The 23087-nt window shown below is 41.3% G+C and overlaps 1 protein-coding gene across 1 annotated transcript; it reads left to right on the top strand.

The window, feature by feature from the left end:
• The first annotated feature begins 17683 nt into the window (after positions 1-17683).
• On the top strand, positions 17684-19535 carry LOC134619211 (protein asteroid homolog 1-like). Its single transcript, XM_065469660.1, has 4 exons — positions 17684-18377; positions 18795-18844; positions 18951-19149; positions 19363-19535. Exons 1-4 carry the CDS (start codon positions 17684-17686, stop codon positions 19533-19535), a joined length of 1116 nt encoding a protein of 371 aa, XP_065325732.1.
• Positions 19536-23087: the final 3552 nt, after the last annotated feature.

Raw genomic sequence — 23087 nt, 5'->3', positions numbered from 1 at the left:
TCTCCTGTTTTGGCTTCCCTTCATTGGCTCCCTGTTAAATCCAGAATTCAAAATCTTGCTCCTCACATACAAGGTCTTAAATAATCAGGCCCCATCTTATCTTAATGACCTTGTAGTACCATATCACCCTATTAGAGCACTTTGCTCTCACACTGCAGGCTTACTTGTTGTTCTTAGAGTATTTAAAGTAGAATGGGAAGGAGAGCCTTCAGTTTTCAGGCCCCTCTTCTGTGGAACCAGCTTCCAGTTTGGATTCGGGAGACAGACACCATGTCTACTTTTAAGATTAGGCTAAAAAAGTTCCTTTTGCTAAAGCAAATACCGTATTTTTCTGAACATAAGGTGCACCAGATTATAAGATGCATTAAGCAAAACAAAACAGTCAGATAAGTCAAACTTTACTCAACTCATTCTTCTTGCTTCCTCCACTTCTCTACCATCGATTCATTACTGTTGAATTCTCTCACAGCTGCTCTTTTCCCATGTTGTTGCAGTATATTAATGACTAACCTCTATTGTGGATGGATTATCTCAGTTGTTCTCCTGACTGAAGTTCGGTCCGTTTACAGCATCCTGCCAGGCGATTACATTTGTCCCCAACCATCGGGAACCCTCACCTTAACTTTTATCGAATGGAAAAAAGCCTTCATCCTCCAGCTTCACTGTGTTTATGTTATGCTAACATAGCTGTGTCACGTAGCACATCATTATATACCAGCTAGTCCAATTTCAGTAACCCTACAGAGGTCATTGCCGTTTAGTTTTCTGTCTTCATTTATGTTGGAAGTGATAGCAGAGTTGTACCAGGCACCAGGCTGCTACTCACTCACAGACACCCACACAAAGCCGATGTTGCACTGGAATATTTTTGAATCTCACTTGTTTTTGTACTTTCTTTTTCATTTTTTCAGAAATCTCTCAGTCAGAATCTCTCAGTCAGAAATCTCTCAGTCAGAACATGGCATATTATGTTTAGGTGGAAACTAGCGAGCTAACTTCCTTCTAACTTCTAACTCTGTTAAATGTAATAAATTCTGTTTGCAAGGATGCCTGGACATCCTAATTGTTACACCTGGTAAAGCAGCAACGCTGATCATTTTATTAAAGATGAAAGAATTTAGACAGTTTTTAACTTTCAGTGATTCATACATAAGGCGCACTGTCGATTTTTGAGAAAATTAAAGGATTTAAGTGCACCTTATAGCCCAAAAAATACATTAGTTAGGGCTGGATCAGGTGAACCTGAATCCTCTCTTAGTTATGCTGCAATACGGTCTTTAAGTGATGACGTATGAACCCTGCTCCCAGGCCCAAACTCTCCTGTGTTTAATATGGCGCAATGCTGTGTTCCTCGTTGTTTTAACCGATCTGGTTCAAAACAACACTCTAATCTGTCATTTTACCAGTTTCCTTGTGAAAAGAAAGAAAAGGAGGTGGGTGCAGTTGATAAGGTACCTTACAATGAATAAATGAATGAATAAACTTGTAAGATAAGAGCAAGTGGGTTCTTACTTTAGTTAGCTAATATAGCTAGCGATAAACAACTAAAACCCGCTAGTAAAAGACACACCGACTTTTACAAGTAATTTTACTTATATAGACTATGGATTTTATTGTATTTTCGCACTGAAAGACATCGCCGCATGTTTGATGGCATTTTTATTTCTCCAAGCAAAGATTGAAAGCTAAGGGTCACTTTGCTATATATAAACCTTAGCTAGCTTTCAACACTCAGAGGAATAAAAATTACATCCAAAAAGCGTTGTCTATGTAAGAAAATACATTAAAATCCATAGCTTGTGAGTTAATGACCAAAACACATCTAACCAACAAATAGCTTGCAAAATTTGCCAGTACTCATCTTTTTGTTAAGATTAAAAACCAAATAGTACAACGATGTGTAAGATTTGAATAATTATGGTCACTGTCTGTGAAGGTTCTCAGTCATCCAGGTCATTGTAATCTAAGGAGCATGGAAAGAAAACCGTCTGGACTTCTTTAAGTTTCTTGAAGACATTTCACCTCTCATCCGGATGAGAGAAGCTTCAAGAAACTTAAAGAAGTCCAGACGGTTTTCTTTCCATGCTCCTTAGATTACTGTCACTATTAAACATAACTAATGGAGGGCTACTGTAGGATCAGAAATTTCTCTCTCCCTTTTTAAACACGTCCACAGATGTGAAAACTTCACCCCAAACTGCAACTCAAGAGTCTGCAGTTGGCACTTCCCTCAAGGAAACAAGATTTGCATGGAACGACGGGAAGTCTTTCCAGTTCCCAGATGACCACAAACCTGTTAGAAAAAAGAAAAAAAGAAGAGGACCCAGCTAGACCCACACTAAAGACTCTAATTGGTGTGGCTCCTAATGGTGTAATAACCTTTGTAAGCAACTTGTATGGTGGAAGTGCCTCAGATAACGCCATAACAGCTGACTGTGGAGCACTGCAACATTTACAACCAGGTGACATGGTCATTGCAGATAAGGGCTTTACAATTTGAGACATCCTTCTAGAGGGGGTCACGCTGAACATTCCGTCTTTCTTTACCAACGGACAGTTCATGCAGGAGGAAGTGAACAACAACAACAGGAAGATTTCCTGCACAAGAATACATGTAGAGCGTTCCGTTCAAAGACTGAAACTTTTCTCAATTTTGTATCACATCCTACATCACTTCAGAAAAAATATTAATAAGATCTTGAAAGCATGTGTATGTCTTACAAATTTATGAAAACCTATTCTGTCAGGGCTCTGTGCGCAGGCAGGCGGAGATGAGGATCCAAACGCAGGACTCGGACACTGAATTGCAACTCAAAAAACCTCAGCTTTATTGCTGGCCAAAAAAACAAAATATTAACTGAGCAATGATACTGAACACAGAAACACACAGGCAAGTCTGAGGGTACAACGCGACACTGAGCAAGGGCAAACGCAGGGCTAATATACACAGGGAGGTAATCAGGAAATGGAAGACAGGAGGGAGACAGCTGGGAGAGATTAGGGCTAACGAGACAGGGGGGAGTGAAGCTGGACGCACTGACATAAGACACAACCTTTCAAAATAAAACAGGAAACAATACACAAAGACGCAGACTAAGAAACAGACTTTACACGAGCAGAACTAAACCTAAACCAGAATGAGCTGGAACATACTAAATAATACTAATAATCATCATCATCATCATACAATAGATCAAGAAAATAACCAAAAATACAAAATACAACCAGAACATTAACCTCCTAGGACCTGGCGTCCACATATGTGGACACCACATTTTTGGTTATTTAGACCCAAATACTCAATTTTGCTCTACAAGGGCCTGATATCCACTTACGAGGACATTATACTGCAACTGTTCTATCGAAATTTTAAAGGAATATCCTCATTTGTGGCTCTCATTTTTCTTAGAATCAAAAACTGGGTAAAAAAAAAAAAAAAAAATCTGGTAATTCTTTGTTTTTACATTCATCGGGCCCCAATCAGAGAAATTAAAAATGCATGCTCTGGAAGAGTTCGGGTCTTAGGAGGTTAATCATAATACAGAAATATACCAGAATAACTGAAACATAGATTTATCATAATAATCAACAAAGCACCAGTGAAACAGAAAACAATCAATCATTCAAAAATAAACCAAAACATAAGAATTTCAAAATGCTGGATCAAAATGACCCAGAACCGTGACATATTCTCCGTGAAATTGAATGAATTATACCAGTGAGAGTGCAGAGGTAAAAGTACATGGTGTCATTAACAGCCCAAGTTTGTTCTCTATTGACAGGCAAGATTACAAAGTCACATGGAGTCCAAATAATAAAGTGAGAGCTTTTCGCCCCCATGAGATATAGGTTGCCCTGGATCTGATGACAGTAGTTGTGATTCTTTTTTAATACCAGGGAACCACTTGTCTCGTCCAGCTGTAAGAAAAAGTCCTTACTTTCTGCTGCCTGCAAAACAGTTTTGGTTCTGGCTGACTATGGTGCATTTCACCTCAATGATGCATTCATTAGAGACTGTCCCATCTGGAGAACCACCAAGCAGGCCACTGTTGGATAAAAACAGTCCCCTCTCCTTGATAGCTGCACCAGTACAGTCAGTGTACAGCTGCTTGGCCTTTGGCTCATGAAGGATCCCCCAATCACATGCCTTTGGGGATGAAAATACCACTTAGTCATAAATGAATTCTTAGATGCACAGACCCTTTTCACTAACAACTTACTTTAGATCCTTCTGTCAGGTTGTACTGGCCAAGCAGAGTCTTAAATAAGGAAGGAGGGTATGAGCGCCGCTGGACTGCACCCAGGAACAAACCAAAGTTGCTGGCTGTGATTCTCTTCTTGCGATATGCTGACCTTTTATAAATAAATAAAAATTAAGAGACACAGTTCACTAAAATTTCTTGCTTAACACCTAACAGATTTAATTTCAAACCAATTTCTTACCACAATGCATTCTTTGTTTGCCCAACTGCTGCTTCCTCGATCTGTGTCTTCTCTTCCTCAGACACAGCCAGTGATGCCAGTAGATAACTAACCTTGTCTTCTGCTTGGGCATAACCCAGGTTACTCAGCACTCCATTAAATGTCTTGGATGGTAGAGTCTAGATTTAAAGCAAAAGGATTTTAAAGGTTTTACTGGGACCAAGCAATTTTGACCACAGAGTAGACAAAGTCATAAAATTAAAGTTGGGACAGTGGAGGCAAACAATCTGATGTCTCTAGTTTACAAGAGTTTACATGTATAATTTATACCACGTGTTAAAGTAAAATTACCTGAGGGCATTCTGGACTCTAAATCCACCCCATCCCAGTAAAATGCTGAAATTTCAATAGAGATGCCAGTACCCATTCTTTGTCCTCCTGGGTGACAGGTCTTTTGACTCCAGCTGCAAAATAAAAAAATGAAAATAAAACAAAACATACTTTTAGTGCTCTAAATAAATAATAATTTTAAGCTCAGATACCATCAAGCATTTTATATAGGACTATTCACTTAAAGCACATTTAAAATATTTTGATGTATGCTACGTGTGTGTCTCAATATAAAACACAATGCTTTTTAAAAAGTTAAGAGAATCATTAATACAAAGAGCAAATTTTAAATAACTGACCTTGTGTTGTTGATGGTGTCATCTCAGACACACTCTTGGCAGCAATTTCTTCTGTTTTGGATGATTTCACCCTCTTCCACACACATTCCACGTCAGTGCGAGACACATTCTTCTCCACCAAAATCAACAATGCAGCCATATGATGGCACTTATCTTTGCCAATCGGGCACTCACAGGGGCTGAACCTCACTGACTGTCCCTCAACATGCACCTACATTGAAAGAAAGGTAATGCTTACCCCAAACACTTGCAGTGCTGCTGTATGTACTGGTACCAATATAGCTAGCCACCCGGCAGGTAGATAATGTCAACTAGGCTAACATAACTAACTCTCCAAAACGTCCCTGTTATGTAGATTTGCACCTTCATTTACTTCCACTGTTATAGCAGTGCTGTACATGTGTGTGCTTTATGAAATACATGAGCCAGTACAGAATACCTCATGTTTAATCGTCAGCCAGCTAGATTACTCCTAACTCAACTCAACCTTGTATCTTCTTTTTTATGGATGCCTGGACACCACCCTTTATAATGCCTCCTGGGAGAACGGTTACACTGACCACTTTACTAGAGTTGAAGGAATTAAGACCCTTTTTAACCCTAATTGGTACTTCGCTGAAGAAGGAGGCTGCTTTAGGATTCCCACGATGCATTGAATATTTCTTCTTTTCTCACCTCTCTCCATTTAATCAGTAGTTATTATTAATCTCTGGCTCTCTTCCACAGCATGTCTTACCGAGATGGTCCCCAACCGGCCAACTGTTGTTGTAATTTGGTGCTATGTGAATGTATGTGTAGTGAGTAAAAGCCACCGAGTATTCGCTAAGGGCCTCTATACTACTCGGGCAAACTTTCAGGCCCAAAGCTCTTACAGGAACGAGCCCAGAATAAATGGGACAAGAGGGTCAATATCAGTCAGATACGTTAAAATTTATTATTTTAAAAGAAAACACAAAGGGTTTGCAATTGGCCTAAAACATCAAAATAGAAAAAGTCACTAACGACCACAATATAGTTTTATTGGTGCAACCTGCCAGCAATGCAACTATCACCTGAGGGCTTGCTCTACCCCGGTGGTCCCAGATGCTCGTTACTTTAAAAGAAACAAATCCACCCCAAATAAATACGAGCCCAACAGAACACTTATCGCATGCACTAAGTGTTTTAGTCCAGGCAATAATTGGTGGCACTAAAATCACTCTTAATAAAACTTGTTCACTGCAAATCCACACGGAGCACCTCTAAAAGACCTAATTCCCCTAAGGTAAGAGCCCAACTCAGGGATTGCACGTTGCCCAACTAATATTGCACCAGCCCGTTGAAAATAAAAACAAACCCAGCATAAAAAAAACAAGCAGTTTTAAAAGGTGACCCTACTCTAAAACCAACTTGGGAGAGAAACACAACGAAAAAGAAGGAGGAAAAACAGTGACAAATTCACATGTGCAGCCTGTCCTGCAGGAGGCAATACAATATAAATTAGATTGTAGTGCATAAATACACTTTTTTTAATGTCAAATATATTAAGTTAATACATACCTCCAGCAGACACTGTTTGCTGCACACCTGGCTTGTCTTCTAAAATCACTACTAAAAACATAAAATACAATAAACATCAAATACGTCTTGATGCATTCTCAATCATCCAGGAAAGTAAATCTCCAAAAGTTGAATCTGTTCATCTGGACGTAGCGTTTTGTGGGAGAAACGTTTCGTCACTCATCCAAGTGACTTCTTCAGTCTCAGCTGACTGCAGGATTCCCCAAACCTTATAAACAGTACATTTGCATAATGACTGAAACCAGCCCACTGAAGGAACAATGGGCTGTGAGGTCAGTTCCTTAATCATAATTATGCAAATTCCCATGACCATTGATCAACAATCACTGACCAAAACCCACTGATCAAAGAACACTGATCAATGGCCATGAGTACCATTCAAAGAGAGTTGGGGAATGGCTGCAATCACAGCATTGTAAGATGGCGAAAGATGTACTCTTAGACCCCCTCCTCGATTCAGAGATGGTCTTTCCCTTTTCACGTAAATGGCCTCCTTGACTCCGCGCTCAAACCAGCGTTCTTCCCTGTCCAGGATGTGTACATCCTCATCATTGAAAGAGTGTCCACTGGCCTGTAGGTGTGAATAGACTGCAGAGTCCTGGCCTGACGAGGTGGCTCTTCTGTGTTGTGCCATCCGCTTCGCTAGAGGTTGTTTGGTTTCCCCGATGTATAAATCCTGGCAATCCTCCTGGCACTTAACAGCGTACACTATGTTACTCTGTTTGTGTCGGGGGACCCGATCCTTGGGGTGGACCAGTTTTTGGCGAGCGTATTTTGGGGTTTAAAAGCCACAGAGACCCGATGTTTAGAAAAAATGCGTCTCAACTGCTCCGATACTCCTGACTGTTTTTAAGGTTTGGGGAATCCTGCAGTCAGCTGAGACTGAAGAAGTCACTTGGATGAGTGACGAAACGTTTCTCCCACAAAACGCTACGTCCAGATGAACAGATTCAACTTTTGGAAACATCAAATACATTTCAACGAATTAAAAAAAAAAAAAAAAAAAAAGCACTAAAAGAAAAACAGCCTGTACCTCGAACCTCTGCTGTAGAGGTTTAAAACAACCGTTTGTGTAGAAGACAATTAAAACTTCTTAGGCTCTTCACCTACTCACACAACCATTGTTCACAGCCGCTCGTCAGTGCAAATGAGAGAAGAAGAGCACCTGCTGCTACTTCCTCTTTTATACCCTCCCCTGGGTCCTAAAGCCTTCCCCATTACAATTGCCCCCGTTTTGAAAGGTCACCGTCCCGGTGACCACTTACTGCCAGGGCCTAAATACATTTTGGGGCAAAACATTATGGACAAGAGAGCTCTGTGAATTGCTAGTGAGAACAGCAGCAGTCTGATTTACTGACCGTGGGAGATTAAAGGGGTTAGAATGCTTTCCTGCTGTACTTCTTTTAGGCCGCCCCTGAACTCTTCCTGAGTCCTGCGCTAAAACATTCTCCCTATTATCAATCCCACTTTCCTCTGCCTGTTCTGGAACTATGGATACAGGGTTCAAGTTGCTCGAGCCTATGCTCCTAGTTTCACTAACAGGCTCTGGAACAGATACCGAGGGGGGCTGATCTTGGGGTGGGTTTGGAACAAGGGCGAGTACAACTCCATCAGCCTCACTGTCATCATCTGGTGTATCTGATGTTGACTGCCGGGGTGACTCAACTACCAGCCCTGGGTCAGAGAGAGGATATTCGTCTGGAGCAGGTGCTACAATACCTGAGGGTATTACTCTCAACTCTGCCCGATTTAAGTTCTTGTCTGGACCTGAACAATCTCTAGGGCGTATTTTGTAAACCCTGCCTTCTTTGTCCATACTCTGCACAACAACATATACCACAGGATCCCAGGCATCATGGATCTTATGGCGGCCTAAAGGATGACTTTTCCGATAAACCAGAGTACCTGGGGAGAGAAGGGAAGTAACTGTTGGCTGAAAATGTTTATTTCTCCTCTCTGCAGCTTGTTGGAGTTGTTCTTTCACATGCACATAAACTGAACTTAGACGTTCTTGATGCTCCTCAACCCATTCTTGTGCAGATCTAGACACAGGTTCCGACTGGGAGGCCCCCAATAAGAAGTCAACGGGCAACTGGGGCTTCTGACCAAACATAAGCTCGTAACGTGAAAAGCTGGTGGACTGATGTTCTGTGGTATTGTAAGCATACAATACCTACGGCAAGTATTGCGGCCACTTTCTTTTCTTATCAGGAGGGAGGGTGCGCAACAAATCATGGAGTGTTCTGTTAAATCTCTCGCATTGTCTATTGCCCTCAGGATGATATGGTGTGGTCCTGCTTTTGTCTATGCCATACAGATGGCACAGACGTTTCAGCAAGTCTCCCTCAAAGCTATTTCCCTGATCACTATGGATACGCTTAGGGACCCTATAGATATAAAACCATTTTTCAGTTAGTACCCGTGACACTGTACTTGCCCATTGATCTACTGTAGGGTATGCTTGAGAGAACTTTGAAAATATGTCGGTGACCACAAGTACATTCTCACGCCCATCACTAGACTTGTCCAAAACACTGAAATCAATAGCAATGACTTCCAGGGGTTTAGAAGCCACCAGTCCCCCACTGAATGTGCGAACTTTTGGTTTCACAGCCTTTGCCAAGACACAACAATCGCACTCCTGACAATATTTCTCAATGTCACGTGCCATAAAAGGCCAAAAACACCTTTCTCTCACCAGGCTGGTAGTGCGTCCAATGCCTTGATGCCCATGATCATCATGTAAACTTCCCAGGACCTCTGTTTGCAAGCACTGGGGTAGCAACAGTTGAAACAAAACTTGGCCATCACCAGGTGTCTGAACTTGACGATACAAGACACCTTCCTTCAACTTGATTCTGGGCCACTGTTGCACCAACTTTCTCACCCCCTTACTTACATTACCCATTTCCTGTGTGGTAGGCAGCCTCCCTCTTTCCCAATACTGTGAAAAAGGGCCAATTACCGGGTCAGCAGCTTGAAGGGATATTAGATCAGCTTTAGGTCGGGATGGAAATGCAGCTATGGCTCTACACGTAGCGGCAACAGCATTTCCCAGTTGACCTACATCTGTCTGATTTTGCACTTCCTGTGGAACCTTCAACCCTGGAAGCAGGCCAGATGGACTCTGTGGATGCAGTTGCTGTGACAATGCATCAGCGTTGCGATTGCTGGGACCTGGCCTATATTTAATCTCAAAGTTGAACACAGCTAGTTCTGAGGCCCATCGCTGCTCTACGGCTCCCAATTTAGCAGTCTGCAAATAGCTAAGGGGATTGTTGTCCGTGAACACAACAAACTTATTTCCCAACAAATATTCACGGAATTTTTGAGTGACAGCCCATTTTAGTGCCAAGAATTCCAACTTTCTAGAGCTATAATTGGACATATTCCTTTCACTAGGTCGCAGGCCCCGGCTAGCAAAAGCAACTGGCCGTCTCTTTCCTTCTTGCTCCTGAGATAAAACTGCCCCTAAACCTGCCTGGCTAGCATCTATCTCAAGGACAAAAGGTTTAGCAAAATCTGCATATGCCAATACTGGGGCACTTACCAGCAGCCTTTTTAGTGTTTGGAATGCATTCTCACATTCCTCACTCCAAAGGTGACACATTGCCCCACTGGCACCACTTCTACGTTTCTTCTTGGTACCTCCCAACTCGCCCACCAACCGGTGGAGCGGGGCAGCATACTTGGCAAAACCTTTAACAAAACGCCGATAGTATGAGGCAAATCCCAAAAATGACTGTAACTCTGTACAAGTAGTTGGTCGTGCCCACTCAGCCACTGCACTAATCTTAGAAGGGTCAGTCGCCACCCCAGAAGCAGATATCACATGCCTGAGGTATTGAACCTCCGGCTGGAAAAAGTGACATTTCTCCAGCTTCAACTTTAGATTGTGCTCTTTGAGCCGCATTAAGACCAAGTCAAGACGCTCCAGATGCTGCTCAAAGGAGGATGAAAACACAACAATATCATCCAGGTACAATAAAAGGGACTGGAAACTTTGATCCCCAAAAATCCGCTCCATTAGCCTCTGAAAGGTGCTAGGGGCATTACAGAGCCCAAATGGCATTCGATTGAATTCGAAAAGACCAAAAGGGGTACAGAAAGCAGTCTTGGCTTTGTCCTTCTCGTCCACTGGTACTTGATTATACCCACTTGCAAGGTCCAATGTAGAGAACCACTGTGCACCTGTCAAGGCATCCAATGACTCCTCAATACGGGGTAATGGATAAGCATCTTTCCTTGTCTTGGCATTAAGCAAACGGTAATCGACACACAGCCTAATCTCTCCATTTTTCTTGAAAACCACCACAATCAGAGAAGAATAAGGGCTACTGCTTGGACGCACTACCCCCCGATCCAACAAATGTTTAATATGGGCTTTCACTTGTTCATACTGAGAGGGTGGAAGTCGGCGATACCGCTGTCGCACTGGGGCATCATCCATTAAAGGGATTTCATGTTCCACCAACGTGGTACATCCTAAATCTCCCTCCCCATGGCTGAAAACTGAGCAATGCTTCCGCAAAAGTGACACTCCCTGTTGTGACTGTTCATTGGACAAGTTAGGCCATGAGAGCTCGGAAAAATCAAGGGGCGGATGCGCCTGTACAGTCACTTTGTGCATCATTATCTGCATCGTGGGATCATCAGACTCTTCAGTAATGACAGAGTCCCCAGATGATGGAGGGTCAACCACATGCAATTCACCTAGTTGTGTACAGGGCGGTAACCAAACATCCTCAATTCCCACATTAACCACCGGAATGTCAACAACACCCTGTTCAACAGAAAGGAGGGCTGGGGAAACCAAGATGCCCCCTGGAAGGGGATTACCTGTCGCTATGGGCTCCAGGAGCACTGATGGAAGGTTAATGTTAGCAGCAGAGAGGCAGCTAGTACGCATCCATTTCAATGAACCAGCAGGGACACAAACAGCTCGACCGTGGACTTTTGCTTTACCTAAATACCCGGATGTATTCAAAGCCTCAATGCGCTGACACTTATGAAGTGTCTCTTTCCACATCTTACTGGCATTTTCAAGGGCAGGAGATTCAAACAGACGAGGGCCAAACTGCTCAAAGAGTAGGTGGTAACAACGGCTAATGATATTCATCCCCAAGAGGCCAGGCACACTCTGTGGCTGCTGAACGCTCCCATCTGGAGGGTCCTCCACCAATAACACGCCCATTTTTGTCAGGGTGCCACCAAAAACAGTCACATCAAGCTCCATGTAGCCTATATAGGGGATTTTCAACCCATTAGCTGCCCTGAGGCGTAACCATTGGCATTTCTTTAAATGCCCCACCCCCTGTGACCTGAAGTGCTTCTCAAAGAAACTCTCTCGAATAGTGGTGACCATGGATCCAGTATCCAAAAGACAGGGAACTATAACACCCCCCATTTCTATTTCCACCACTGGACAATTCCCAATTAATCGAGAGGGATCTTCCATAACAACTTCAGTTGAGCCTGTAAACCCTGTTCCTGATGCCTGGCTCTCTGCACCAGAGGGACCTAGTTTCCCGATGGCTGAGACTCAGGGCCTTGTTCCACAACCTGACTTTGTACATGTGCATCAACATGAGACCCACCACTATTCTTTATAGCTGGATGTTTTACCCTACAGAACCTGGCAATATGACCAGCTTTACCACACCGATGGCAAATTGGCTTTCCATCTGCCTGGAAACAAAAAGGCCTAGTTGTGGGAGGGGTCCGGGTTAGTCCAGTCTGAGAGGGCTGTGAAAAATGGACAGACATTTGCTTCATGAGCATATCCAACTGAACCTGTTGTTTACGAAGGCAGTCTTTTATCTGTAGAATGTCATCATTAGGCCTAGCGGTGACTGCATGCATCTCTGCATTAACTCCTACTACCTGACAGTTCGTATCACAAGAATAGGCTCGGGACCTAGTTTTCCCTCCCTGCCTACCTACATCAGCCCACTTAAGGCCAATACTACGTAGGGCAAGAAAGGACATGTCTGGTGTTTGAAGGACCCGCTGTTTCAACTCTCTGCGCAGCATATCATCATGGACATGTTCAGTAAACTGGTCCCTTAGCAATATATCAGAATTTGGAATACCACCTGGTGTCTTACAGATTACAGTGTCCATTAAATATTTAAGGGCATGAGAGCAATCTCGCAGAGATTCCCCTTCTCGCTGGGTGCGCTGGAAGAACCGTAGCTGGGCAGCTACATATGACTGAGTGCAGCTATAGTTCTCGACTAAAATATCAAAAATCTTGTCAGGAGTGTCTCTACTGGTACTCGAGTGAAAACAGACCTCAGATTTGGCACTGCCATCAAGATGGTCCATCACAAACATCACTTGTGCTGCTCTTGACATAGGACGAAATCTCCAGGCATCTACGTACTTCTTCAACCCACTGGTCAACAGTTAACAAGTCCACTGACAATTTACCAGTAAACCTTGGGCATTTATGCTCCCGAGGTGCATAAAGGTAACACACATTTGTAGCTTCATTTATTGGGTTCATATTTGATGGCACAGTAGATGGACCCGGAACTGGATCTGGCACTGGACCAGTCACAGGAGAACGTTCCTGCAATTGGTCTCTCAACTGTTCATTTGCTGCTTTTAGCTGCTGCAGCTGCTCCAAGAGGGCCTGTACGTCATCCATAGGGTCGGCGAAGGAGGTTTATTATCCCAGCGGGCAGCCCAACCGTTGGCTTCCCCTCCGTAGAAGATGTCACTGCTTTTCCTCCTCTCCTCTAACACGCTTACTAAAATAAACAGGGCCACACTAAAATAAAAACAAAACACCGTAAGTGATATGACCTGGACCCTGTCGACAACGCCAAATAATGTAGTGAGTAAAAGCCACCGAGTATTCGCTAAGGGCCTCTATACTACTCGGGCAAACTTTCAGGCCCAAAGCTCTTACAGGAACGAGCCCAGAATAAACGGGACAAGAGGGTCAATATCAGTCAGATACGTTAAAATTTATTATTTTAAAAGAAAACACAAAGGGTTTGCAATTGGCCTAAAACATCAAAATAGAAAAAGTCACTAACGACCACAATATAGTTTTATTGGTGCAACCTGCCAGCAATGCAACTATCACCTGAGGGCTTGCTCTACCCCGGTGGTCCCAGATGCTCGTTACTTTAAAAGAAACAAATCCACCCCAAATAAATACGAGCCCAACAGAACACTTATCGCATGCACTAAGTGTTTTAGTCCAGGCAATAATTGGTGGCACTAAAATCACTCTTAATAAAACTTGTTCACTGCAAATCCACACGGAGCACCTCTAAAAGACCTAATTCCCCTAAGGTAAGAGCCCAACTCAGGGATTGCACGTTGCCCAACTAATATTGCACCAACCCGTTGAAAATAAAAACAAACCCAGCATAAAAAAAACAAGCAGTTTTAAAAGGTGACCCTACTCTAAAACCAACTTGGGAGAGTAACACAACGAAAAAGAAGGAGGAAAAACAGTGACAAATACACATGTGCAGCCTGTCCTGCAGGAGGCAATACAATATAAATTAGATTGTAGTGCATAAATACACTTTTTTTAATGTCAAATATATTAAGTTAATACATACCTCCAGCAGACACTGTTTGCTGCACACCTGGCTTGTCTTCTAAAATCACTACTAAAAACATAAAATACAATAAACATCAAATACGTCTTGATGCATTCTCAATCATCCAGGAAAGTAAATCTCCAAAAGTTGAATCTGTTCATCTGGACGTAGCGTTTTGTGGGAGAAACGTTTCGTCACTCATCCAAGTGACTTCTTCAGTCTCAGCTGACTGCAGGATTCCCCAAACCTTATAAACAGTACATTTGCATAATGACTGAAACCAGCCCACTGAAGGAACAATGGGCTGTGAGGTCAGTTCCTTAATCATAATTATGCAAATTCCCATGACCATTGATCAACAATCACTGACCAAAACCCACTGATCAAAGAACACTGATCAATGGCCATGAGTACCATTCAAAGAGAGTTGGGGAATGGCTGCAATCACAGCATTGTAAGATGGCGAAAGATGTACTCTTAGACCCCCTCCTCGATTCAGAGATGGTCTTTCCCTTTTCACGTAAATGGCCTCCTTGACTCCGCGCTCAAACCAGCGTTCTTCCCTGTCCAGGATGTGTACATCCTCATCATTGAAAGAGTGTCCACTGGCCTGTAGGTGTGAATAGACTGCAGAGTCCTGGCCTGACGAGGTGGCTCTTCTGTGTTGTGCCATCCGCTTCGCTAGAGGTTGTTTGGTTTCCCCGATGTATAAATCCTGGCAATCCTCCTGGCACTTAACAGCGTACACTATGTTACTCTGTTTGTGTCGGGGGACCCGATCCTTGGGGTGGACCAGTTTTTGGCGAGCGTATTTTGGGGTTTAAAAGCCACAGAGACCCGATGTTTAGAAAAAATGCGTCTCAACTGCTCCGATACTCCTGACTGTTTTTAAGGTTTGGGGAATCCTGCAGTCAGCTGAGACTGAAGAAGTCACTTGGATGAGTGACGAAACGTTTCTCCCACAAAACGCTACGTCCAGATGAACAGATTCAACTTTTGGAAACATCAAATACATTTCAACGAATTAAAAAAAAAAAAAAAAAAAAAAAGCACTAAAAGAAAAACAGCCTGTACCTCGAACCTCTGCTGTAGAGGTTTAAAACAACCGTTTGTGTAGAAGACAATTAAAACTTCTTAGGCTCTTCACCTACTCACACAACCATTGTTCACAGCCGCTCGTCAGTGCAAATGAGAGAAGAAGAGCACCTGCTGCTACTTCCTCTTTTATACCCTCCCCTGGGTCCCCTGGGTCCTAAAGCCTTCCCCATTACATATGTAACATAATTGAATTGAACTGATAAAATAGGACAACACACAACAGTGCACAATGGTTGAGAACAACCTGTTGGTTCTTTAACCTGTCCCCTTTTACTTCACTACTGTCACCATTTAATCTAAGTATTGGATAACATATCTCTGTGGATAGATTTTCTGTGTTTGGATGTTAACAGAGCTGTGGGGAAAATGAAATACATTTGGATTTGCTCTACAGTATGTGTAAAGATTACTATAGAGATGTAAAGATGGCAGACACAGCGATGCAAAATATGGCAACAATGAAGCAGGAATTTTAGTAATCATGATAATCTGTAGAGATAAAAAAAAAAATCAATATAGTTTCACCTGTCCCTGCTGGTTGGGGCTGAAACACTCTCTGCCTTGACTGTTCTAATACTATCATATGTCACTGTGATGAAGGTGGTAAAGATGGTAACTATAAAGAAGTACAATGATTTGACTGTTTTGGGTTTTGTTTTGTTGTTGTTGCTTTTTACAATTTTCCTTTTTGTTACGTCCCCACGAAGAAGGTCTAGGGGTGTGTGTGGGGAATGGTAACAAATGGGTCCAGAACAGAATGAAAGGAGAACAGACAGGTGTTTAGTAAATAAAATAGTTTTTATTATAGAGAACCTTAACATAAAGAGCCAGAACAAACAGGTTTCTTCCTGTTAAAAGGGAGTTTTTCCTTCCCACTGTTGCCAAAGTTCTTGCTCATAGGGGGTCATATGATTTTTGGGTTCTTTCCCTTGTATTATTTTAGGGTCTACCTTACAATATAAAGCGCCTTGAGGCGACTGTTTTGTGATTTGGTGCTATACGAATAAAATTGAATTGAATTGAACTGTGTGAGGAAGCATGTGTAACTGAACAAGACAGTGTCACAAATGAACTGATTGTGCAGGTTTGTGCTGTTGAAATAGTTTTGTTTTCATTTCTATCAGAGATGTGCTGTAAAAGAAACAAGAAGAAAAACAGAGGAATAGACACACAGGACAACAATACTACTTTTTGTTACTATAGAAAATATTATTGGAAGAAAATACCATTTTCATTTTTAAATATAAGCTGGCAAAGGACATATTTAGTTGTTACACAGCATCTTTGATTTGAGTAAAAATAAGACTGTATCTATGCATCCATCCTTTTATTGACAATTACACATTTCAGAGTCATTGGGGGGCTGTCATTGGGTGAGAGGTGGGGGTTAGGACAGGTCACCAGTCTGCCACTGATTAAAATAATTTTTTTTAGTTTTCACAGTTATCACTGGAGCTGTGAAAGCAAGAGATTAAAACAAAAGATGTTTAGCGCAGTGACAGGTAATTGACAAATTGACACTTCCATATCAGAGAGCATTACTTCTTTTACAGAATATTCTTTGTCATTTATTGCTTTTACTTTGGTTGTAAAATCTGAATTTAAAATGTTTCAAACACTTACAGCAAAAATGTAATCAGAAAAATCGAAATCTTTAGGAAAGATTTAGGAAAGCAAGTGGATTTATATTAGGTTGTATGCTTATTTGCATTATGTGTCGGTAATTAATGAGATTAATTTTTTTTTTTTTTGGTTTAATTGTTTCTTTGTTTGTTCTTTGTGCTGCTTTGACCACTCCAAAAATAGTTTCATGTGTGTGTTTTGTCCTATTTAAACACTCAGTTGTATCATCTGCTCAAACTTAAACTTTTCTCCAAAACACATTTCGCTCATCCATGTGAGCAGCTGCAAATTTCAGTCGAGCTTCAAGAAGTCGATTATGGAGCAGTTGCTTCTTCCTTAGTCAGCACGCTCTCAGTCCATGGTTATATAACACTGTCTTCACTGTGGACGGTGACACTGGTGTTGCAGCAGTTTCCAGTTCATGGCAGGGTTGAGCCTTTGTGATGGACACTAAGTACCTTTGCTTCACACAGAGCTGGAAAGCTAATGAAACCCATTTGATTTTGCTCCACGGAGTGAAATGAAACAGAAAATCGCAACATGAAGATGAAAGAAATGAAACCAAAGAGTAACATAGGTATGCTAGATTAGTCAGAAAAGTTGTGACTGGTTCTGTCAGTGTGGGTGTGTACCTGTACGATGTTCTAGGAGGTGTATAAATATCTGCATACACAGAGGCATTAGCACAATAATCATCGCTCACCTTCATCTACACTTTAAGGAATCATGGAGGTTTCAAAGTTAAAGAAAATGATAGATGATTTGTGTCTCTGTGAAGAGGTTAACATAGAAAAAACAGGTCTCATCATTGATGGTGCAGCTCTGTACTACTCTTTGTATTATAACTCTGATCCAAAGCTGGACCAGCGCTGTGGAGGAGATTATCCTGGATTCAAAGATGAGGTCTGTAACTTCTTTAAGACTCTGCAGGTCTGTGAAGTCACTCCGTATGTCTTCCTGGATGGAGGCTCAGATCCTGACAAGCACAAAACACTTGTGTATCGTCGAAAAGACACAGAGGAAAAAGCAAAGACAATAGCGACAACAAAGCCTGAGGATGCTGTACCAAAACGATGTAACGTCTTACCACCTCTGGTCAAAGATGTCTTCATAGAAATCTTGAAGGAGAAAGGCATAGAGTTTAAACAGTGTTTAGGAGAGGCAGACCCTGTAATTGTTTCTGCTGCAAATCAGAAACAATGTCCTGTGCTGTCCATTGACAAGGATTTTTACATCTTTGATGTGCACAAAGGTTTCCTTCATCTTGACAATTTTGAGTGGAAAAGCAAAAAGGATGACAAAATTCCTGCTAAGCTCTACACACGTTCAAAGTTTTATCAGCATTTCAAATTAGACCCTGCTCTCATGCCAGTCTTTGCTTCAATAGCAGGAAATGATTATTCAAGATTACAAGATAAAGGTAGGTTTGCAAGAGAATCATCTTCACCTGGTGAGTACAGCATTAAAAGACTGGATGGTATGCTCAGCTTTTTAAGTAAAGTGAATCTGGATGGTTTGAACAACTCACAGAAGAGAGAACGTGCTCTGACTAAAGCTTTAAATCATGTTGGTAAAAAAGAGAACAAAACATTCAAACTCTCCATTCAAAAATATGTTGAACCAGAAAAAACAAGTTCTAAGTTGCCATCATGGGTGCGTAAAAAAGTTGAGACTGGAAAACTCACCACTTTCGTCATAAGTGTCGTGGATCAGAAGTCAATGATGCTGCCTGTACTTGTGGAGGACTTTTCACAGCGCAGTAGTTACACAGCTGCTAACCCCATATCACAGTACTTCTATGGACTGTTAACTAAAGATGTACAAGCTCTCCTGCCAGATTTGAGCAGTGATGAACAGAAGAAGCTGCAACTACAGTGTCTGCATAAGGTACTGATGTTAATCATGAAATATGTGTTTAATTACTCTGACAGGCCATAAACGTGTTTCTGTGGTACATGTGAGCATCTTGTCTGTGTGGTACCTCTCTGTGCAGGCGCCTGAAGATTTGCGTCGCAGGGTGTTTCAAGAAGCTCTGCAGGTTCAGACTTTAGACTTAGAAAACATCCCCGACCAGCTGAAGCTGCCAGTCTGTGTGACTGTTTTCTGGTTTAACAACTTAAAGCTTGGCCAAAAAGCTGAAACTGTCCTCCACGCCCTCCTGCTGTGGTTTGTGTGTGACCCCAATAGCCCAGGTTGGTCTCAACTTCTACAGTTTCAGAATAAATCTGATTATTCTGTTTATTATTCACAGTCACCTTTCAGCAGGTTAGTCTCTCTGAAAGCAGTAGACAGACTTTGTGCGACAGCAGCAGCACTGATGCTTCCACATCAGCCTGAACAAGAAGACAAACTGCTGCTGGTCTCTGGTTCTGTGTCACTGAAACTTTGTCTTATCTTGTCTGTAGAGGACGAGTTTGAGAGGAAGACGAAAACTTTAAAGGATGAAGGTGTAAATAACTGGCAGCCCCAGCCTCATGTTGCTAAAGCTTTCATCCAATGGCAGTGCTGCATGAGGCAGAGCCTCCACCTGAACCAGCTGCTGTGTTCCCCTCTACCAGAACCTCAGTGTGCCCGGTAAACACCAGACCAATGATGTGCTCCACAGATGTTTAACACACTTCATCAACTTTAACTGTGATTTTCTGCTTTGTCAGGCTTTACTGTGGACCTCTCCTTCATCGGCTGGCAGATGAAGACATGATTGAAGAACTACAGAAAACACTGACAGGAGAAAAGAAGGAATTATATGAGAACCTAACAACTGTTTGTAATCCATCTTCTGGAGAGGGATCCTCCCAGTCCTCTAGGGTTGAGGTTCCCTCTACTGAGATGGAGTCCTCTAGTGGGGAGTGGGAGACAAAAAAGAGAAAAAAAAAGAGGGGGGGAAGAAGAACAAATCGCAGAAAAAGAAGTGATTATTGAAATTGAAGGATGTTGCTACTCCTGGCAGGAACAAAAGAGCTGCTGGTCGAAGGAGGACACAGTTCTTATTCTTTGCTTTGTCTTTATGATTAAACTCAATTTTTCAGGTAGAGGGTTGGTCAAATGTGATTCATTCTTCATGTAGGTAAAAATGTTTAGCAGTATGGGCTAAATATGTTTGATCCAGTTCAATAAACCCGGAAAATGATTTATAATTTTTTTGTTTGGGACTTCAGTAACCTGATTATCATTGTGTTGTTCACCGTTTGTAACAAATAGTCATAAGTGGCAAAAGTACAGACATTCTTTACATAAGTAGAAGTACAGATACCTGTATATAAACAAAATATATACAGGTAAAAGCTGAATTGCTGAAGCAACTTCTTTACTCAAGTAAAAGTGAAAAAGTAGCACTGCAATATACTCAGAGTAATGAAGTAAAAAGTAGCCTATTGAAGGACATTCTACTAGGATTTTTGTACAAAGGTAATTAAAGCTTGTATTATATTAATATAATAATAAAAATATTATTACATGACAATAAAATGTTGTTCCAGTCTAAGTTTGAATTCTAATGAATGTACTCAGCTTTATTCTGTTATGTAGGACACAAGCATTGCTATAGAATTTAAATAAATAACACCTACCTCTTGGTGAGGTGTTGTTTGGGAGAGGATGACTTTGCCTCCAAACCTACACACTAAAATGAGAACAGTCAAGGGTTACAGTTGGATTCAGCAGCTGGGGGAACACAAATATCTGTGTAGTGGCTCAGCAATGGGAAAAAAATACAATTCACAATATTTTTTCCTACACAAGCACAAGTGAGCTTCAGTAGATTTTCTTTGTGTGTATGATGTGATCAGCTGACCTGCTCCTCTTTGTGGATTTACATAACTGAATTCAACAAGATGTACACAGTTTGAAACTATCATGTCTGATGTCCCCTACACTGACAGTATACTGTTTATACTGTCTTTGTATTAGACGGTATAAAGTTGGAATTCAGTGAATGAATCTAAACATCAGCTTGAATGCAAATTCACCTCTCTTACACTCAGAAAAATAAAGGTGCCAACTGGAACCAAAACTGGTTCTTTAGACTGATGCCATAGAAGAACCTTTTTAGTGCCACAAAGAACCTTTCAAACAATGGTTCTTTGAAGAACTATTTATTTCAGTGGTTCATTAAAGAACCTTTAAGAAATGGTTCTTTGGGGCACCTTAAATGGTTCTTCAAAGAAACTTCTTTGAAGAACCATTGTAAAAAAAGGTCTTTAAAGAACCATTTTAAAGAACCTTTTTTGAGTGGTTCTTTAAAGAACCACTATAAATCTTTCAAAATACAATGTATCATAAATTTAATTTGAGTAGGGTAAAATAAATACAGGCACATAGACATATGTTAATGGTTTATTGCCATTTCGTAGTATACCAAAAAAAAAACAAAAAGGCATTTTAACCCTCAGCACAACATCACTACTAATACATGTCACATATTAGTCATTTCAACAGTAATAATTAAATATTTCTACTACACTATAAATAAATACATATTAAACTATACTAGAATAACACAACAATCAATACATGTATTGTTTAATTAATAAAACATCAGAAAGTGATAAAAACACATTAGAAATAGCAATAGATTCATAACAGACCAATAAATCAACACATTTTCATTAGCAGATGTTTGCATGTTCAGTAAAAATATTTCAACAACTATTTTTTGATTAAAATTATCAACGAACTTCAGCCTTACGTTATGTAAGGTAAGTTTCATGTTGGACTCATGGTCCTTTGTTAGTCCAGTTTAGGACAATGTCTCTGACATATGTGTCATATCAAAACAACCCCACAAGGAGCTGAGAGAGAGAAAAGAGTCAATTAAAAAGAAGAGAGAAAAGTGAAACCCTCCTCAGAAGGTCTGACTGGCATACCTGCAGTCGACCTGTGATGGACTCCAGTTTGGCGTTCATCTCATCCCAGCGGCTGCCGCACTCCCTCCCTGCCATCAGTCGAGCCTGCATGGTGCCCTGGAAGAGCCGAGTTAATGTCCCGGTTGATCGCTTGATAACGTGGAGGTATTTGGAAAACTTTTTTGGCCACCTGCCTGCGATTGTTGTCTTCCAGAAAGAAGGACTGGAACCCAAGTCAAATCTATGCGAAATACATTCAATTCACAAGAACACATTATAAAACAAAGTCCCGTTCTTGCCTGACTTGAAATTAATTCTGCATCAAAACAGGGTGACAGAATTACAACGAGAGTTTGCAGCAAATGTGAGCACAATCCTCACTTCTTACAAGCCTGCTATAAAAGTTCTCCTGTATGCAGACGACTTTCCTGTTTTCAGGGCACAACTTGGATCAATGGCTGACATGGGTTTTATCACAAGGGTGATAAATATATAACATAAGGTCTTAAGACTAAAACTATAATACAGATCTTAGTCTGTCTTAGAGATTTGATGCAGATGCACTATACGTTCTTGCTCTGTGGTTTTCCCCTCTGTCAGTGCGCCCCAGGGCAGCTGTGGCTACAATGTAGCTTACCATCACCAGTGTGTGAATGTGTGTGTGAATGGGTGAATGACTGAATGTAGTGTAAAGCGCTTTGGGGTCCTTAGGGACTAAGTAAAGCATTATACAAATGCAGGCCATTTACCATTTACCATTTTTCCACATCACTATTTAATACAGGAAGTAGGTGAACTAGGTCATCTTTTTTGTGAGAAGACCATATTAATGAAAGAAAACCTCAATGACATCATAGAGATCCCTAAAGACGCTCCTGCTGCTTCTCTTCCTCCTCATTCTAAGCTTCCTTCTCCTTGTCCTCGACTTCCATCCAATTCTAATTCAATCTAATTGTGTTTTTCCCCCTCCTCTTCCCCATTTTGTTGGAGCTGTGAACAGAATTAGTGTGAACCTGAATTAATTTGTGCAAAAAAGAAAAATCTACAGCTTTTCAGTCAGAGGTAGTCTTGTGATTTAACCCGGCAGCACGAATAGATTTATGTGTTGATGCTGCCTGCTTCAGCTCTACGACTCTTCTTAGCTTAATGTATTATGGTGGATTAATGAAATATACAAAGAAAATTTAACTATATTACAAAAGGACATCTATCTTGGTAACTTCAAATTCAAATTTGTCAACTAGTCTGAAAATAAGTTATACAGCAACAGTCAAAGACACACCTTC

The sequence above is a fragment of the Pelmatolapia mariae genome, linkage group LG20 (genome assembly GCF_036321145.2).
Source record: "Pelmatolapia mariae isolate MD_Pm_ZW linkage group LG20, Pm_UMD_F_2, whole genome shotgun sequence".
Taxonomy (NCBI): Eukaryota; Metazoa; Chordata; class Actinopteri; order Cichliformes; family Cichlidae; genus Pelmatolapia; species Pelmatolapia mariae.
The sequence above is the reverse complement of the archived record's forward strand: the minus strand, read 5'-3'. Positions and strand labels throughout refer to the sequence as shown.